General features: G+C 45.1%; 2 protein-coding genes across 14 annotated transcripts in view; one reads left to right on the plus strand and one right to left on the minus strand.

Annotated features, from left to right (window-relative positions):
• The window catches only part of LOC128886541 (histone deacetylase 4), a 40,108-nt gene extending 20,492 nt beyond the window's left edge, over positions 1-19,616 (minus strand). For 4 of the 12 annotated variants that reach the window (XM_054141495.1, XM_054141503.1, XM_054141494.1 and 1 more), the window contains exons 1-2: positions 19,030-19,616; positions 15,043-15,176 (exon numbers count right to left, since the gene is read on the minus strand). In XM_054141495.1, the coding sequence (XP_053997470.1) occupies positions 15,043-15,118 (76 nt within the window). In that variant the 5' untranslated portion in view covers positions 15,119-15,176; positions 19,030-19,616. Of the gene's footprint in view, positions 1-892; positions 1,294-15,042; positions 15,177-19,029 lie in introns of those variants that run through there. The other 8 variants (XM_054141493.1, XM_054141502.1, XM_054141499.1 and 5 more) reach the window with 5 other exon arrangements.
• On the plus strand, positions 9,877-12,818 carry LOC128886555 (uncharacterized). Of its 2 annotated transcripts, XM_054141533.1 has the most exons (4): positions 9,877-10,428; positions 11,298-11,576; positions 11,725-12,018; positions 12,142-12,818. In XM_054141533.1, exons 1-3 carry the CDS (start codon positions 9,991-9,993, stop codon positions 11,968-11,970), a joined length of 963 nt encoding a protein of 320 aa, XP_053997508.1. In that variant the 5' UTR covers positions 9,877-9,990; the 3' UTR covers positions 11,971-12,018; positions 12,142-12,818. The 2 variants fall into 2 exon arrangements, with proteins under 2 accessions (XP_053997508.1, XP_053997507.1); XM_054141532.1 differs by having other exon boundaries at positions 11,725-12,818.
• Positions 19,617-19,910: the final 294 nt, after the last annotated feature.

Here is a 19,910-nt window from a genome sequence, read left to right on the forward strand (position 1 = left end):
ACGAGAATAGCGCGCCTCCGTCGTTTCGAAAGAGCGCCATTGAGCGCGGGTAAAAAGGACAGAGGTAAAGATCGAGAGTAAATGGAGCCTCGCGTAAATAAAATACGATAGCGACCAATGGAGACCTGGGACTATTCGAATACAGTGAAACCTCGGTTATTTCAACTAATTGAACATCGAAAGTGTTTGGAGAAAAGGACTTTGTGTAATAGAACAACAAGTGTTTATAACGCTGAATATTCCTCGATACGTAACTTCTTTGAAAACCGAACTTTTAAAATAACTTCATTTGTCGTTCAAGTACGTTTCATTCATCTTATATAGGTAGTAATTCGGTACGTAATCAAAATGAAAAAAAAAAAAAAAAAAAACAAAAACGATAATGTCCATACATGTGGTCGATAAGCTTTATCGGTAAATTATGAATGAAAAGATTTCATCCATGAGGCGATTAGCGTCCCGCGGAATTCAGTTTGAGAAACACTGATTTAAATAAATATTTTGTATTATCTCTGATAAAGACGCGTTGCACAGTGGAATATTTGGACTGAAACGTCGAGCAAAAGTGAATTATCTAGTGCAGAAATTCTGCGCGGTAGTCGTCTCCTATTTTGTTATCGCTATGCGATTAAAATCCAGACATAATTTTGGTCAAATTATTATTCGTATGCAAATGTGCCCCACTGTGCGTCGGTTCCGTGACTCAAAGGGGAGTCGGAAGTGGGGGACGCGTGGTCGGACAGTCAGCCGCAACCACGCGCGTTAAGGATTCGTTTTCACGTGATGTAAAGTCGCGACTTTCGATGCGGCAACATTAAATGGTAAATTTTGCGTCGTCCTCTACACTCCACTTCCAGTCGACGCGTTAAAAATTGCGACACGATAAACAAACCTTTATGAAAATACACCTTTCCTTCGAACGAACTGTCATTCGCTCGCGACGTCTGCGTCTACGGTTGCACGCACTTATTCGACCATCCGATGAATACGACTCTTGAACTGCGTTTTCGCCAGCAGACACGCCACTGTATATCTCGATATCACCGAGCACCACCGAATATTACCGTGAATCACTGTGGTGATGATAAAAAAAAAAAAAAAAAAAGCACTATCAGATGGATAACCACGAAGAACAAACACCGTGTTAAACCGTCGCGACGATTCGGAGATCTAGTCGCGTTCGCGAATAGGTCGTGTAATTCTCGTCGCGCTCGCGCACACAGCACGGATGTCGAAAAGGAACTGCGCGCGTCGCACGCTGCCGCTTCTTTTGCGATTCATTCGCATTCCTCCCATCCGTCACGCGATGACAGCGCCCTGCCTCGTGAGGCTCGCGAATCTCTACTATTTATAGAGACCCGGTATCGTTGCGTCCACGCTCTTTTTGTCCCTCCACGGACTCTCGATCGCTCTGTCTCTGTCTCTGTAGCCAGCAACGTAATCGTAAACCGCTCCCTTCTCCGCTCCCTGCTCTTTGACCGCCCACCAGTTTATATGCCACCCTCCATCGCGCTGCTCTCCCGTTGCCGTCTTCGCCGCCAATAACGCTCCCAGCTTTGTCCTCCCATCTTTCTCTGTTCCTTTCGTACCGTCGGCGTCGACGTCGACGTCGCCGTCGCCGTCGCCGTCGCGTCGTATCGCTACAAACGACCGATTCGAACTCGTTCGGTGTCCGCGTTCACTGTTTTCATCTCAATGATACACCACTCGATTCGACTCGGATTCCCATCCCTTTTACTTTCACCGATGTTAAAGACTAAATTTCTTACTTTATTATTATCCAACCACAATGAACGAGGAGAATTAATTTATCGCATATATTTCTTCGCGACCCATCGGTCTCAGAATGCGTGTCTCGAATATTAAATTGGTCGCATCTCAAGAGAGGAACGTGCTGAAAGGCTGAAATTTTACCATCTTGGACGACGATTAGACTTATCGAACTTTGAGAGTTATCAATGACGTGTTAGCGGTAAATAGATTTATTTGTTAGTCGGTTAATTATGATTTTTAAAATCTAGTGACCCAGACAACCATTTTTCGATTTTTACAGATATTATTCGAAATGCTCGAAAGACGCGAAGCGACAATAATGCTCGCGACTCGAAGAGAGATGCTCGATCTCGGACCGCCGGAAGATCGTGGGCTGGAATGCACGCACCCCGTTCCCGGAAACTGCTCAGTTATCGACAGCCGTCCTTGTCGTTCTCGCCCTTTGATTCGCCGTAACGCCAACGGTAATCAACAGCCGTGTCGCAAACGTTAACGACACCACGCGCAGATTGCAATTATCTCGCACCAGATATGGGCAAACTCTTATCCAGATAGAAATTTCGAATAAAAGATAAACGACCGTTTATCCAGCAGTTGGCAAATAAAAATTACAATCCCAATTGTAATTCCAAAATTGTATCTAGACTGTCCGAGTGTCGGATGTTCGCACGAGTTACCCCTCTAACGAAAAAATCCTGCACGTCCTAAACCTATACCCGTCTATGGGAGGAGTCAGACGTTCCGGCTTAACTCGGACAGTTTGGCTATCATTCGGTCGATCGATAATGCTCGGGCTTCGGGGTGTAGCTTGCGGTAAGGGAAGGGAAGGGAATGGGGAAGGGGGAGGAGGGGGCCGCGAGCGGGATGACCTTGTCTCCTATTTTTGGAAGGTGGATTTCTCGTGACCCGCGAGGTCGGAAGCTTTCCATCGAAGGGAAGGGAATGGAAGAAACTTGGACGCGAGAAAGCGGAGCGATGGTGGCGATGGAGACCGAGTACGAGTATCGATCGAATCGAAAACAGTCGTTAGGAAAAGTTTGGCCGTGATCGCAGCGGTTCGCGTTGCACAGATCAGCCAGAAACCACCTGCTCGAAGACGTTTCAGACTTGAGACGTCTGCCCCCCACCCACCAATTGCCGACTCGTATCCACCAAGAGTAAACGGATCAACCGATCACAATCGATCGATATCAATAATATTAAAACAACGGTATCTTTGATGCTCGTTGATATTTTCAACAATCCAAACTGTAACGCTCGATGCTATCTCGTTGTTGAGTGCGAAAACAACAAATTATTTCTTGCAATTAATATTCATCTTAATCCATATAACAATATAATACCATTCTTTCAGAATCAATTGAAGAATCAGCTTTTTCAAAAGCATCGAACATGTCCGATATCGGAGGATAGGACTGGAAACTGGAACCGCTTCGATCGGTCGCGTCGGTGAAAAAATATACGATGGTGGGCGGTAGGGGTCGAGGAAGACGAGGAATCGGTGTGTAGGTGCAAAGATTTTTCTAAAAGATGGCGCGCAATGGGTAGCGCCACTCGTGACTCTAATCCATCCAGGGTCTCTCGTCACTTCCTACTATTTATAGACGACCGCTCGATATGATGTACCGACGTTATTTTTAGCGACTTACCTAGCTACGGCCCTTTCACCCCTTCGAAATAGCACTTGGGAAGACTCGAACTGGAACGGCATTCGTGTCCTCGACGAGCAGAATAAAAACCACCGTTACGTCTAATCGAGATCGTAATTTCTTATTCGTTTCGTTCCATTGAACGTGTTCGTATCGTATCGAAGCGGAATAACAGACGAGATAACCGAGTGGACGACATTGTTTTGTAAACAAGACAACACGAATGAAAGACGAAACTCGTTTCGACGGAGATTCACCGTCCGTTTTGGAAATATCAACGAAATAAATACCTAAATGTTTCCGATCGAAATTGTTCGTCTTTTACTTGTTACTCTCGTTAAATGGTTACCTCGGATGAAATTTTCGTTCGCCTCTCGTCGACTGCGACTAGAAGCAAATCCACCAACTCTGTCGCGTTAGTCACGCGACAAACCTGAAACACAGCATTTATTTGCGTAGTTGATCACGTAACTCCATTTAATTAGGTGTTCGCGCAATTATGCCGTCAACTGCTTTCCTCTCGAAATAGCTGAATCGATACGAACGTTCCGAACGTCCGGAGGCTCGCGATGTCCTACCAACGCTACCTCGATACACCCTCGAATTTGTCAACTGGAATGAGCGAGAATTGCCAAGCTGGGGCGCTGATAAAAGCGACTGTGTGCAGTCTACGCGTGTACACTGGCCCTCTCTCTCGCTCTCTTTGCGCTGGCGTGCGTTTGCGTGTGCCAGTGTGAGAGAATTCTCTTGGTAGGTGGTCGGCGGTAATACGCCGTATGGCGTGCTAGGACAAAAATAGTGGCGGTCCCGTTCGAAAATACCGACTGCTAAAAATACGAGCAAAAATAAACGTCTACACGTGCAAAAACACGTATTAATATTCGATGCGCGGCCGACGTCCATGTTTTCCTGGCATTAGAGCGGGATACCGCGACTGGTAGCCGATGGAGAAAGTGAATTCGTCGAAAACACAGCGAACCGCGAACGGAGGAAACGAGGAGGTAACGAGAAAAAACGGGGGCAAAAAAAAAAAAAAAAAAGCACGTGGCATACGAAATGCTTGTTTCGACGAGGCGCGAGACGTCAGAACAGCGTGGATAGAGAGCGAAGAAACTTGGACGCGGAAGAACGCTCATGTGGAGTTTCTCGCGCACGATGTATCGTCGAGGTCCGTTTTCGCGCGCCATAGTCATCAGTCTCGATGCGATCAAGATTTAAATGCGTTTTCACGACGTTTTTCCGTTTTCTACTCATCCTATCGTTATTCGTATATAAACAGTTCCTTAAAAAATGTTAAAAGTCAAGCACGTCATTTGTCCGTGCGAAATTGTTCGTTTATCGACCGAGTTGTCGTCGGCAAAGTCGTGACTTACGTCGCAGAAATAAATGTTCATTTCCAAGTCACCAATTTCAATGCCATGACATGAGACACGAGTCGCGATAGTACACGGTTGATGAACAAAGAATTTTGTGTCAGGATATTTGTAAATGTCCGCGGTAAACGTTGACACCGGGAGCGGTTCGCGTCTTATCTGCAAAATATTCCAAGAACCGTAAAACGTGTGACGAGTGTCACTCGTGTAACGCGTTGGCGCCACCCCAACACGGCGCAGCGGCGCCTCTCCTGACTCACTGGAAACGAAAGGGACGGCGACGGCGACGGCGACGACTGTGATGAGAAAAAGGAGATCCTGTGACGGTGCGAATCACGGAAGGGAAACATACGATATGCCTTTCGCGATTGAAACACTCATCGATAACAAAAAAACACGTGGTATGGATGAATTGAACTTTCAAAAAGTGAAATTTACTTTTGAAAAAAGAGGTAATCGTGAAATCTAGTCGACTTGGGTGGGTGTTAAGAACAGAGGAGGGTTGGGCAGACGGATGCCTGGAGAGATTGTAGAAAAGTGGAAAAAGAAAAAGAACGGGTGGAAAGGGTCAGGAGATGCGAGGAGTAAGAGGGTGGGGTAAAAGACGCGAGAGATATAAATAGAACCGATACTCGGTCCGTGGACTTGTCTAGGGTGACCTTTGCGCGAAGCAACGTCTACTTTCACGGCGCGCTATTAGGCTAGGTTATTGGTTCCGCCTCTTCTCTTCGTCTCCCTTCGGCTGGATGGCACCGTTTGCGGATCTGGGTTATGTTTACTACCCCCTCCCGTCTCGTGCACCTCCGCGTACCTTCCACGAGGTCTGCGCGTGCACGACTCTGGCGCCTCCTACGCAACCTCGGTGGTACACGCACACAACCTTCCCGTTGCCCTGAAAAAATCGGCAAGATGCTCGTTTCCACCGCGGAATCCGAGTACTTACACCCGAGACATTTCTCAGGGCCGATAGTTGGCCCAGCCTCCAACTTTTTCCTTTCCATTGAGATATCTACTTTCGGACAATTTCTATCGATATTTGTATTTTCCGTCCAAGGACTATTCTCGAACGATATTCTAGATGCTCGAGATAAAGAGAATATTAGGTGTATATGTATACTTTTTAACGTTTATAATTCTGTAATATTTTTCACTTCCTTTTCAACTATTTTTTACCTATAAGGAATTCACCAAGTAGAAATAAAACCCGCTAGATAGCATCAGTGTACAGTCCTGCTTCTAGCTTCGGAAGTAGGGTTCTAATTTAAACTACGCGTGACATTTGGAAAACCCGCCGTAGGGTTATTTAAAAAAAACTGTGCAGAATTATAGATATCGTAACGACGAAATCGAGCATATATATTTTGCATCGAAAGAAAAAACGGATGTTTGCGAGTACACCAAAGGATTAAGCGGGTAAACCGATCTAAAAAAAAAAAAAAAAACCGTCGATATAACGAAAGGGAACGCGAAGATAAACGTAAGAGAAAGTGCAAGTTAGGGGAGGAAAAGACGACCGAAGAAAACGCGCTTCTCGTGTCTGAAATCGCGAAAGTCGAACCAGCGACGAAGCGCGAACGCCACCGTTCGCGTAGCAACGAGCTGCCGTGATAAAAATAGAAATAGCCGTGGCGATCGATTGACGCGTTCTTTCCCGTCGTTCTGTCCAGCCGATGAAAAGGATTTCGGTGCTGGCCCCGAGACGGACCGTATTCCACGCTTGCGAGCGTGGGAACAACATTCCAAACGGAATTCCAAATTCGGAATCCTCGTTTTTCCAAGTTTTTTTCATTTTCGAATTTCAGATTCCAACCTCGGAATCGCACGTTCCTCTCATTTCTTGAAATTCCAAATTTCCAATACTAACGTTAGCGCAACCGTAGTAGCCAAGTAGTGTCGCAACAGATAATCGTAATCAGAGATTACGTTTCGTGAAACATCGATGTACAAGATACGGAACACTGGCAGCGCGTAAACGATCGGTGAAGACTCTCGGGGAGCGAAGAGAGGGGCGAGGGCCAAACACCCACACCGCGAGGAACGGAGTGCGTTACGACGCGACGAAATTAGCATGGGCACAATACGCGATCCCGCCTTCGCTCGGAAAAATAGATTTGGCAGGATACCAAAGCCCGGCTCTGAATAGACCCGAAATATATGGATCATCGTCGTCTTTTGCGTTCCTCCTCGCAGTTTCCATCGCGGTGAAAGCGACCTTTTCTTTGCCCGCGTTCCTCGGCGTAACGCCCGAACTCCCTACATTCAAATTTAGCCGCGTGTCGAACGCGGGCATGAGCAAAATATTGCTCAAACATACGTACATGTATATCTACGTGTATGTATATGCATACATCTTTACGTTTGGGATATATTTAAGAATGTATTTAAGGATATAAACACACATTGCGTGATAAAATGGAAGCGATATAAATTCTATACAAGTATAAGATAAAGCTACCCTGGCCGTTGTTTTTTCATTAAAGCCATACTCAACGAATAAGATGATTTCCTTTCGTTCGTTATTGCCAGCCAGTGGATGTTTACGGAAATTCATATTTTTACAGATACAGGAAAGGAATTGAAGTTTAAACGAACGTATGGCTCGTCTTTCGAATGCATAAACATCTAGTTACTCGTAATTTTTGTTTAGACGAGAACCTTATCGATCGCTGGAGAAACGTGTATCTGGTGTCGCGGTGAGCCTGCAACCAGCAGATAGATGCCGAAGCGCTCGTGTGGCTGTTGTCCTCCGCCTCGTGATCGACTCGTGACTGGCTCCGCGTGTAGCCAGCCGATCCCACGCTACCGGGAACGCGTCCTCGCGCTTATCGAGCGCGTACGCCAGACCGTTCGTTCTAGCATCCTTGGGGAACGGCGGCAAACCGAACGAAAATAAATGGTAGCCGATGAAAATAAACTTTGCGCGACTGTTTTACGCGTGTTGGTATCCGACGCGACGCGACGAGACGCGACGCGGTCACAGGTATTATAGCAAAGAATTGGAGGCGGACGGGACCGTTAGGGAACGGAAGATGTGACCAGTGGCGGTGGTATAGCGGGTGTGTGGGCTGTTGTAGCTGTGACGTTGCACCGAGAATTGCCCGAAGATCGTCGAGGACGGACAAGGGAGGAAAACAAGAACGTTACGTAAATAGAATCGGTCAATGCTGCTATGGGAACACCGAAGAATCGTGCGGGGTTAGACGAGGATCGGGGTCGGGGAGGCAGGCGTGGGGCGCGGCCTAAGTGTACGCGTAATCGAGCGCACGTTTTCTTCGTGGCGCGGAAACGCGAAACCAGACGATCAAAACGTAACGCACCCTTTTCCGGATTTTCAACGTTTTTCGCGACAGCTGTACCAACGAAATATTGCCGGTATTACATTAGTATAATGTACATGATTTCGTATACATCGTCGTACATCAGAATCGATTTACTTGAAGGAAAAAACATGAAAATGTTATAGTCAACGATATTATACGATACATTAAAGATTTTTAATGGGTTCAGAGAATCGAATGTAATTTGTCTCTGATCATTTTCAATCGCACCCTTGTCACGCCTCTTACTTTGGTCACAGGCACGAAGCGTCCGACAGTTGGTCACGCGACACGCACTTTTTAGTTCCGCTTCAATTCCCAATTCCTCGTGAACCAGCGTCTAATAAACGTCTGTTCCATTGTTATACGCGTGTTGTAATCACCCGACGTTGTTTTACCTCTCCCTATCCATTCGGTGTACGCACAACTTTTACAGATTACGTTTAGATGAAAACGCTTGATTTACAAATGCCGATAAATCGTTTTCCAATAGCAACTGTTGTCGATGTTAACGCGGCTAGTCGGCTAGACGACTCGCATCCAAACATAATTCGTTTCAGTTCGATCGAAAAGTGTAGATTCCATTTGGTCGGTAAAGTAATTCGACGCAAATATTTGCGAGACGTACGCGTACACCCGTCGACTTATTTCTTTCGAAACCCTACGATACTTGTACTCCACTCTCAAATATTTGTCACTATCAACCTGCAAAAATATGAACGTTCCAACGGATAATCCTTGCAACGTTTATCATCGAAGCTCGTGGAATTATGATGCATGTATAAATAGCCGTCGTTTATTGCGCCGGTTGATAACGACGTTTCGGTTCTCCGTCGACGAACCAATCTGTCGCTAACGCGTTTTAGTTCGACGAGAGCAGTGTCTTTCGCGGTGGCGGATCGATACGTTGGCTACCTATTATTAGACGAGTCCGGTGGTCACGACGATTATCGCCTCGTAACGTTATCGTTGTTCCTTCGCTATCGCCGAGTCCTTGACGTTAACACGCCTACCCTTTCAAAGTAATTCACCCCGCCAATTCATCGACATCCTTCCAACGAACCGTGTATCGCTTAATTCACGAAAACGATCGTTGCTATCGTTAAACCAGCATGTAAAAGTTGTGTTTTTTTTTTTTTCTTTCATTTCTCCGTAACCTCCGCTAAACTTCCGTTAAACGATATTAGGTTAGGGTGTCGAGCATGCGTGTCGTTGTCCGAGCACGAATCGCGAGACGAATGTCTCGATGGCTGAACCGCAGGTGCCGTCGAGAAAGGACAAGGAAAGAGCGAGTCCGATTCGACGCAAGCTTCGCCAATATGTGCGCATGCATAATGCCAAGCATAACCGAGTAGTTTATTTATAACGTTGCGGAAATACACTCGACGCTTTTATTATTGTAAAATGTTGTGTAACGCTAGCCGTCAGCGTTATGTAACCGCGGGAACATGTACGTTTGCGAAAGAACGAGGTGGACGCGCGTTTAGCAATGTTTTTGCGTCGACGAGGAGCGGTGATTGTCAACTCAGGGCCGTCTTAACGGCGTCACAGGCCCGAGGGAAATCATTAATAAGCGATATTCGATCGAAATTGGATACAGATTACGAGAAACCGTGTTCGAAGACAAACAGATGATCGCTATTCGTACGAAGATTACGAACAAAGCAGAAGAATATAGTTGGAACCCTGCAGGGAGTCCCCATCCCACGTTGGCCCCCTTGTCTAACGGTCACGGATGTCTTTCAAATATTTCCATTACGAAAAACAAGGGACTCGTAGCCTTGAGATGGAGGGGAGGACGGAACGAGACGAACCGAGCCCCGAGGTAAGTTCACTCGTCGACTGTTTTTTGTCAAGCGACGATTCGAGGAAGAAACAATGGCGACAACGCTCGCGAGAGCAATACGTTCTCTGTCAACGGCGTACCGTAGTACATTTCGTCGCGAGAATCCGTTCGATTCGTCGAATGTCGCGTACTTGGTGGTACGAGAACCACCACCGAAAGCCACCATTGGTGGTAAAGCGAGGAAAGCGTGGCTGGGAATCGTCGCGGGAATAGTCGTCGGGTGTGGCGGGGTTTGCTACTTCCTAGATGAATCGGTCAAGGCGCACACCGCCACGATCTCGTTGCCAAGATATCCTTGGGAGTTCAAACGCGTGTTGAAATCCTTGGATCACGCCGCCGTGAGAAGGGGATGGCAAGTTTACAGAACCGTGTGCTACACGTGTCACAGCCTGCGATACGTTCGTTTCCTCGATCTGATCGACGTGACGCACACCACGGAGGAGGTCAAAGCTATCGCCAAAGAGTTCGAGGTTACGCGCCTTAATCACTTCCCTTTCCAATTTTCTTTTAATATTCGCACCGAGTATCGAAACGAACCACTTCTTTTCACCGCTTGCTATCTTTCACTTTTCACATTTCCCTTCGAATCTCCACTTTTATTTCTTGAACACTGTTGACGAGATCGCGATACGGGATACCGCTAGCCTATTTTTATGGAGAATTGACATTTTTTAAATTAACAAACGATCGGGAATAAATAATTGCTTTCTGTTGATCGTCGAGTGCAAATTCTATCGCATAGTTTAAAAAGAAGTCAAAGGAACGCGGTAGTCAACGACGTATGTATAGATTTGGTCGTAACGTAAATAAATGTTAAACTATTTCGACGGATTTTACGCTCGATCGTTAAGAACGAACGATCAATTATTCCCGAGCCTCTCTTAATTCACTCAAGAATTATTATTTATCGAACAGTACCTAAGACTTCAGAAATTACGAAGAGGCAAATTGCTGACGCATATGCAGTATATCAAAACAAACGATTGCCCTCGCGGTCAACGAATCGTTTCGCAACAGACCGCACAACAGTGTTTATCAAGTGAATGTGGAAATTTCGAGCACATCCTGTAAGTAAAATAAACCAAGCAACCATCTTCGCTATCAGGATACTATAGTCGCAACTGGAGCATTAGAACGCTCGAATAAATTCGTGTCGTTCGAATAATTCCTAATCGAAAATGTGAAAAATAGTTTATACGCTAGTCGAAAAATAAAAATTACAAACTTGGGTAATATTATAGAATGGAAAATTTCGGAATGGATTACTCAAAATTGCGTGTTGCTTTTATCCGTTACTCGATTAAAATTCGGGGAATCGTACGAGTTTTACTTGTAACAGGTGGATGATGGGCCCGACGAGGGGGGCAACTACTACAAGAGGCCAGCGAAACTGTCCGACAGAATCCCATCACCGTTTCCGAACGAGGAAGCAGCCAGGGCAGCAAACTTCGGCGCTTATCCACCGGATCTTTCGCAACTGATTTATGCGCGAAAGCACGGTACCGATTACATGTTCTCCTTGCTGACTGGCTGGTACGAGCCGCCAGCAGGCGTGCGTTTAGGCGAGGGTCAACAGTTTAACGTTTACTTTCCCGGAGGTATCATCACGATGGCGCCGGTAAGTTTGACGTTGACGTTGACGTTGACGTTGACGTTAACGAAACAAATGCCAACAATAAAATAGCTCAGCCAACGTTTTTATGTACTTTTAATAATAGAAGTTATAGGAAAGTGGCAAACGCGCTACTTCTTTCCTACTTTCGCAGATGTTCTTCGAAGGATGCGTCGAGTACGACGACGGCGTACCAGCCACCGAGTCGCAAATGGCAAAGGACGTGGTGGAGTTTCTTTTGTGGACAGCGTCGCCCGAGCACGATACGCGCAAGATCATGACCCTCAAAGGTATAGGAATCTTTCTGATGCTGTTAATTACGATTGGGCATATCGTAAGGCGGCACGGCTCGCACATGACAAGTCGACGCATAGCCTACGTACCGAAACGCACCTGTTGACCTACGGGACACCCATTTTATCGCTAGACGAAATGCCAACGGAACCAAGTAAACAAACATCTGGCAATGTTTGTCAGCTATAGCAATCGAAAAGGATATTTCAGCGATCCCCTTTCCAAAACTACCGTTCTTTTTTCTTAAACGGTCGATTCAATTATTTCCGCTTTCGAGGGTGAAAACTGGAAACGTGAACGTACTCCAAAGCTGATTCAGTAGAGATTCTGAACTCGAGATGTGACGGAGCCACGGGTTAACCGTCTGACGAGAAAAGCGAAAGGATTACAGCGAGAGCGAGCGAGATAGATCAACGAGTCGACGAGTCTCGCGTTACATGCGCTTCGGGGCAAAACTTGAAAGCAATAAGCGTTTGTTTACACAAGTCTCATGCGCGAGAGAACGGCGACGCGTGGATTTATTTACGCGTGTTCCGTTCCCACCTATTTGACCGCGAAATAAATTTCATTCGCTCGTAGACATCGCGTGGTTACTCGAGCGAAATTATCGATAAAAATAACGTGGATCAATGGGCATTATTTACGTTTGGAATCGATGACCCTGTATCGATCCATTCCGAGGACTGGAATACCCTTAAAGACCACGTATAAAAAAAACTGCGGGGGCCGTTGTTTCATAATTTCACGTTTCTTGTCGTTAAGTAATACGAGTATATAAAGTGGTGCGGTATTTATGCAGAAATAAGTTTCGATATATTTTGTCAATAAATAACATTTTGGTAATGACAAAGTGATCGTTATTTTTCTTGGTAGGAATAGGAATAGGAAAGTCTAACGTCGATTCCTAGTGACTATCGACGCGTTAAGGATTGCATTATTTCACTGGTTCCAGGTCGATTAGTGATCAACGAGCACAACGCGGTCGAGAGCTCGCGCGCGATTAGGGGGAAACGCAAACGATAGAGAACCGATCGCGCCTCCACTGATTGTCAGGTCGGCTCGTATCGTCTCGGTCGGTCGATTCGGCTCGGTTGGTACTTAGTTGGTGGCGCGGTCGTAACATGTGCCACCGATAATCGTTTCGCAACGCCGCGCGGCCTTGACGATGCCCGTATACCCGATCGGGCCGTCTAATAATAGAAATCTCGAACCGTATGTCCGTGCGACAAACGTTGCGCCGCCGTGGCGCGCGATGTCCCCTCCCTCCCCCCCCCCCGCCCCCCGCTCAACGGCATCGTCGCAAAATCATTGGCTTCGAAACGACGAACGACCGATGGATGACGGATGACGGATGACGCATGACGGATCACGGATCACGACGATCGACGATCTATTTCGGATCGAAAGATCCCCGCTACGTTTCGATATTTATTTATACCTGTCCGTTCGTCATCATCCCTCGGCCCCCACCCGTCCACAACACCGCACGACCGGGTCGGTAAATCGTTCGAGCTCCGAAATAGCTACTCGTCGAAAATAATAACTACTCTGCGCGTCTCGTTCCCTCTCTTGCTACGCTCGTTTCATCTGCAGATCTCGTCTACTCCTTTGCTAACTCCTTTCAGGCCTTTACACGGTTACGTTTATTATATCGTATTTCGCAAGGTATTCACACACTGGAATTACGCGATTTTATGCACAGTATTGGATGTAGTTGAAAAATAGGAAAATCTTGAATAGAATTATGGTAATAAAAGTTTTGATAGATTTCGATGTCTTGGGACAACCAAGTAAATTTGTTCCATTTTCAGATTATACGGATAAACAGATACTTATACAGATACTTTCTCGACCGTCTTGGCTACTCTATCTAGGTGTATACACACGTATGATCTCTTTGGTTGCGACGCGTGGTAGTCGCATCGATGATCTATGCACGCGCACGACTTGCCCCGACGCTCAATGGCAACAAGTGCGATCGCGAAAGGGAAGGGGTGGCACGGATCGAAAATATATACCAAACGATGAATGAAACCTCCGCGTTGACGTCGAGAGCGCGCCAATGATTCCCCGATCAGCCGTAAAGCGAAAGCTGTTGGCGTTCGCCAACGTCCCCGCTCTGCCCGGGACCGAGCGACCATGGAATCACAGAGTGTCTACTTTTACAGAGGCGAAACTCTTGTCGGAATCTTTCACGTTCAGAGCGTAACAAAAATTAACACTCGGTAACTTTCGGACGTGAATCTTTGCATCTAAATCGGTATACATTCGTTGATCCGTCGAACAACAAATTTTTATTTTATTTTTGCTCTAATTTAATACACGCAAACCAAAGCAATTTTTATGTGTAAAAATCCCTCCCCTTACCCTATCGTCCCTCAATAAAATTACACGCTCCTACCGCGGTCACGTAGTTCTCTTTAGATTTTCACGTGACCGTCTCACGGAACGCACGATGTCCAGTTCGATGCACGAATCTATGTAGTACGCCATCTACGATCCCTCTATGGTGTCTATAGTTCGAAAAAAGTACGCACGGTCAGCCGACGATCGCGCAGCACTAACCAACGACTCGCTTAAGGTTTGTTTCCACCCAACATAAAGTCATGGCTTTTAATGCCGTGACATTCAACGTAACTTAATTGTCGCGATATAAATTTGTTACTTACCGACGAACATTGTGACTCGGTACACGAAGTCTCTCCGTTTATCATTTTCTCTTTTCATCGCGAAAATTTAATCTACGATCGTAATAACGCCAACGACTATTTAGAAATTACTCGAGATGGAAATAATAGAAATTAAGAATAAAATGGTTCGACCCAATTTGCAACTAAATAATTGGTCGTGATGTTTATGTATTTTACTTTTGCTGTAGTAGTAATTAGACTGTGGATTTTATATCGAATACATGTATTCTACAATTAATATACTAATATTTTCATTTCATTTTGTACAAGTGCATAAAATGCATAAAATGCATAAAATGCATAAAATGCATAAAATCCGCAGTCTAGTAATAATAATACGTCTTCGTTGCTACTTATGTCACGGAATTAAAAGTGCATAGCCCGTAACACGTGAAAATGAGCCATTATTTTTGCCGATTCTCCTACTCGAAGATGCGACGACGCCACCAAGCGGAACGAACGAGAAAAAAGAAACGCGCGAGACTTACCTTTGGTCGCAACGGCGCTCGTTCGCGGTTGCTCGCTGGACATTCTGTTTTCTCCAACATTCACCGTACCCTGCATTTACCGTCAACGTCGCAACGTCGTAACCCTCTTCCTTGTTCGACGCATACGTCGTTTCCTGAAATGCAAATATTTTTCTACATATTTTTTTTTTTCTACATTTCATGGCTGACGCGACCTAATCGTGAAATTAACCACCGAGTCGAACCTTGCCCGTGACGCACAGTTAAGACGCGTCGTTTTTGGCACCAACTATCGACGGAAACATCGCGCTTCTCGTCTAGATTTATTTACATCGCGGGACAAAATGATGATCCACCCAACGTTTTTCTTTATATTTCAATAGAAACGTTATTAACGTCTACATTTCGCGAAGCCCGTATATCGCACTTCTCGTTTTATATAAACAGCCTGAAAATCGCTTTATCTGGAACCTGCTCTACGAGGATTAGGAAAATAAGCATAAACCGAAGATAAACTCGATGGGATAAAAAGATGAAAAATCTGGGCATCCCTAACACTGGTATAAACACGTGTAAATACATTTGTTTACAAGATGATACTAGAAACTAGGACAAGCTACAACAAACGCACTACCAGAATTGTAAACCACCAAAGCACGCGGATATTCGAATAAAGAAAAATTCGATGAGGCGTTCCACGTCTATTCTCGGAACTTTATCCATCTATTTTGGAACAAAGTGCCTCCCTCTCCTCCCTCACACCCCCCCCCCCCCCCATTCACACACACCGAATTCCATGACGATCTTTCGAACAGTCGTTCGGTAATCGCGTGAAACAGATTGCTCGTCGATGCGGATCAGGCGGCCGATATACCCGATGAGAAAGTAGGAAGAGGCAACTAGTTGTCGATTCACCCGATGATCGGCGGGATTTTCCTAATCTATTTGCGCTCGACATCGAAATGCGAACCGTCAACTACAAACTTCCCCAACGTCCACCAGCTTGCCTTATTCTGCGATTGGGAATACTCGTTGAATTTGTTGTATTCTACTATTAGAATTTCACGACGAATATAATTCGAATATCGATGCGAAAACTACCAAGATTAACGCGTACCTATCACACGTACAATTATGTATGTGAGATTAGAAAGAGAGAGAGAGAGAGAGAGCGCAAACTAACGGATCGATGAAATTAATTCTCTGTTGTAATAGTTGTCCCCAAAAATTCGATACGACCATTATTAATAATCGAGTGATCTTTAACACAACGCGTCAACATTCGAGTAGTCTCAGCTCCGATCCGCAGTCGAAAGGTAAAGCAGCGTACTTTTCTTCTTATGATCCAAGGATGGTAACCCTAGTTGCGTCTACTAGGTATGTTGCCCGCGTGTTTTACATCCCTTTCGTATGTATGCGCGGATAAACACGGAAGATACAACGTTGTGTTCGCGATTCGATTCAAGCCGATTATTAAATATGTAATGAAAGTTGCTATACGAACGAGCCACATTGATCGCTGTTCTGCACACCAGTATGCGACACGCGCGCGTTCGCACACACTCGCCTCCATCATTTATTCCAGTGATTCTCAAGTAGCGTTCCATCGACGGTCCCCGAGCTCTCCGAAGAAAATTAACACGAACCTCGCGCTAGTTTTCGGTACATCGTTTTCACAGTTTTTAATTACTTAAAAACAAAAATGATAAAAGTAATCGTTATAAATCAGCCGAAGAGAAAGGGTTTCGCGATACATATAAATTAAGTGCAAAAAACATAAAATAAAGCTAAATCGTAAGGACTGCGATAAATGTTAGGAAACCTAAGATTGAATCGAATTTTGTCATTTTTAACCTGATTCTGTAAAGTGTAATTGTATTTCCTTTCGAGATGTTGGGAAGCCTTGCGAACGCATTCGCGGGCCCCAGGTTGAGAAACGCTGCCCTCTTGTATTCCTGGATGTGGTAGTTCGAACAGGAAGTCAAATACGAGTTTGAGTCGGAGTTCGCGGACTATTGGATAAAATGTCGATAACGAACGTCCATGGTTATGGGTTTCTCGCTACCGATAGAATGATCTTTTTCCTAGGCAACGCGCGTCGCGAATCGACAAAAAATATACCGAGTTCGGAACGAGTATATTCGTCCATATTAGTTTCGATAAATGGGACAAATTAATAAAGTAAATTATACAGAGGGGAATAATTCATGCCTTTATCTGGTATTATATATTTCCATCGAATGAGACAAATATTTGCCCAAATATTTGCGTTCTTGGCGAACAAATCGTCTTCTCGTAGTCTGAGCAACAAAAGCGCCAATATCATTTACATAATAACAGATGACAAAACGGATAAAACGATGCAGGTGAGAGTGTATTGCTACCACTGGTTTACGGGTACTTTGACCTTGAATGGGAATTAGGGAAACACTAGAGATGCTGGGAAATGGACTCGTTTCGTTGCCGGAGATCGAGCTTGGACGATTCCCCGCCATCGGCGTGTGTCAGAAACAGGCGTTTTCTTCATTGGAACGACAAACAACTAATGAGACCAATTCGCAGCGATTTATTCGCGACAGTTCAAGTTAAACGGTTAAGTAAAAATCTTTTTCTCTCAATTTCCGTTGTGCTTTGCAAATTATTTGTGCGTTACAACAAACTACGCGAGAAAAAATTGCTCCTCGTAATGTTACGCTTCGAATATTGCCGCTCTTTACATTGTTTTCGCAGTGTCTTTCTTCCCTCCTTTATCTACCGGCCGATAAAAAGTGATGCAGATATACATCTGCAAAGACCCGGCAACGCTGCGTCTAACAAGTATCCGAGATAGTGCTGGGCTTAGAAATTTCAGGGCCCTATTTCAAATATTTCGCACAAGTTCACAGCCAAGGTTAATTATTTAGCAAACTTTCGTATGGAGGCAATTGTACTTGTCGTGACTATCGTAAACTACACTAGCCCGTTAGACAGCGTATCATCGGTTTAATTTGCTTAGCGCCAGTCTTGACCTGAAAATACGGGGACAAGAGTTTCGCGTCTGTTAACACTAGGCTTAGAGAAGACGGTCATTTCGATTCATTTTTACCTAAGCCTCCTAAATAATTTTAATAATTCTGCTAAAAAATCCCTGCAAATCTAACGTTAAACTGTTCCGTGGTGTCGGTGTTCGGTCTCTGTGGCGTTAATCTTAACAAAACGAGAACGAAAACGGAAACGTAATTCGAATGAGCTGCCGAAATGGAAGATCCAATTTTACGTCATCTCGAGTCTAACGACCGTCTCTGACGAGAAAAGTCGTCTGGTCGCGTGCAGGTAAACGTTCGATTCGCGAAATGTTAGGCTGAATTTGATCGCGCGACACGTGGCAAAATACGACGCACGAACCGAGACAGCTAGGACACCAGAAGAACAGATTCGACCAGTGATTACGAGTCGTAATTACTTTCGTAATCGTCACTTGCAATTTTATCAAATTACTCGGTAATCGTATACACTCGTAATCGGTAATGACGAATCAGTAATTCCTAACATTTCAGAGCTAATCGCGTTGCCGATTCCGATTGCGTGTCGTTCATTTAATTTCATTGAAAAATAATAATTAACATTGCCGATACTTTGATTTCGTTGAAAACGTACGATCGGTCTTTTCCACGACTTCTAAATAGTACGATGAATAGGCTAAAAAAATTGTACCCGGAAATTTAAGACGATTCGCTCGCTCTTCAGAAATCTGCACTTTAAATTATATGGTATATGAGAAAATGATAAGCGTTGGATAATTTCATTGATCGTTAAGATTGTCGACTGTTTGGTAATCGTAATGATCGGATTACATTTAGTGTAAGACTGACGGAGAGTTAAAAAATAGCAAAGAGGGAAAGCGAACAGGAGGGAAGAAGTAGCGGCGAGGGGGCAGAGGAGAGGGGTGGAAGGCAGAGTCGGGAGGTAGCAAAACAGGAAAGCGAGCGAATGGTCGGTACGCAGAAATCCACCAATACTGAGACTCACTGGTAACGTTGCCACACCTTCGCGAAGAACGTGAGTTTCAGCTGTTTCGCGACAAGTCGCCGTGTAAAATTCCTCTCCTGCACAGACACACTCGGTAAGAACTCGACGCGTGGACGGCACAAAACGTTGGACACTCGCGAGACGGTCGCGATATACGCCTCAGATGGAGCGTATATGCATGGTATGTACACACATGGGAAACATAAAAACAATGCGATCGAGCTGCTACCTCGACGTAGTTGGTACAACTAAAACAGTCCCGTCCGATTATTGCCAGACGCACTTCGTTACCTTGGTAGCACGCATGCGTTTCCAAACACGAGGAACGCGCAAATCGGATTCTGCGAACGACCCGAGAATGCTCCCAAGATATTCCAACGAATGATACGCATAAACTAATCCACCAAACTTTTCACGATTCCACGCGAACCGTTTTGTCGATCTTCGCGTCGCCACCACCGTATTAGCTTAGCGACGAGCTATATCTAACCTACAACCTAGCGGATTGTCTCAGGCTTGCCAACTACCGACTGGACTGGTGTACCTTCAACGACCTCGAACGACAAGGAACGCACCGATGACGTTGTGTCTTTCCGTCTCTTCCCCCACCCCCCTTTATTTTCTCACTCGCTCGTTACGATGGAGACATCTGGCACGAAGATCTAGAGGCTTTTCATTCGGGAGTCCCTGGTAACAATTCAAACCGAATTACAGTCTGTAACCCTGTATTCTTTTCAATAAATCCATCTTTCTCGATATAAATCAAAACGAACAAATCAATACGAACCAATATAATTTAAAGTTTAAAACGCATTCGATAAACCATATCAATGCCACACGAAAATCGAATACTATTTCTTATCTACTACAAAATTTTATTC

Source organism: Hylaeus anthracinus, unplaced genomic scaffold (genome assembly GCF_026225885.1).
Source record: "Hylaeus anthracinus isolate JK02 unplaced genomic scaffold, UHH_iyHylAnth1.0_haploid 11985, whole genome shotgun sequence".
Taxonomy (NCBI): domain Eukaryota; kingdom Metazoa; phylum Arthropoda; class Insecta; order Hymenoptera; family Colletidae; genus Hylaeus; species Hylaeus anthracinus.

What these genes read in the sequence shown, in the direction of transcription:
- LOC128886555 (XM_054141532.1), top strand. Translation starts at nt 9,991, where the DNA reads ATGGCGACAACGCTCGCGAGAGCAATACGTTCTCTGTCAACGGCGTAC. An exon ending in CTATCGCCAAAGAGTTCGAG is followed by an intron (nt 10,429 to 11,297) that starts GTTACGCGCCTT and finishes TACTTGTAACAG; the next exon opens with GTGGATGATGGGCCCGACGA. An exon ending in GTATCATCACGATGGCGCCG is followed by an intron (nt 11,577 to 11,724) that starts GTAAGTTTGACG and finishes CTACTTTCGCAG; the next exon opens with ATGTTCTTCGAAGGATGCGT.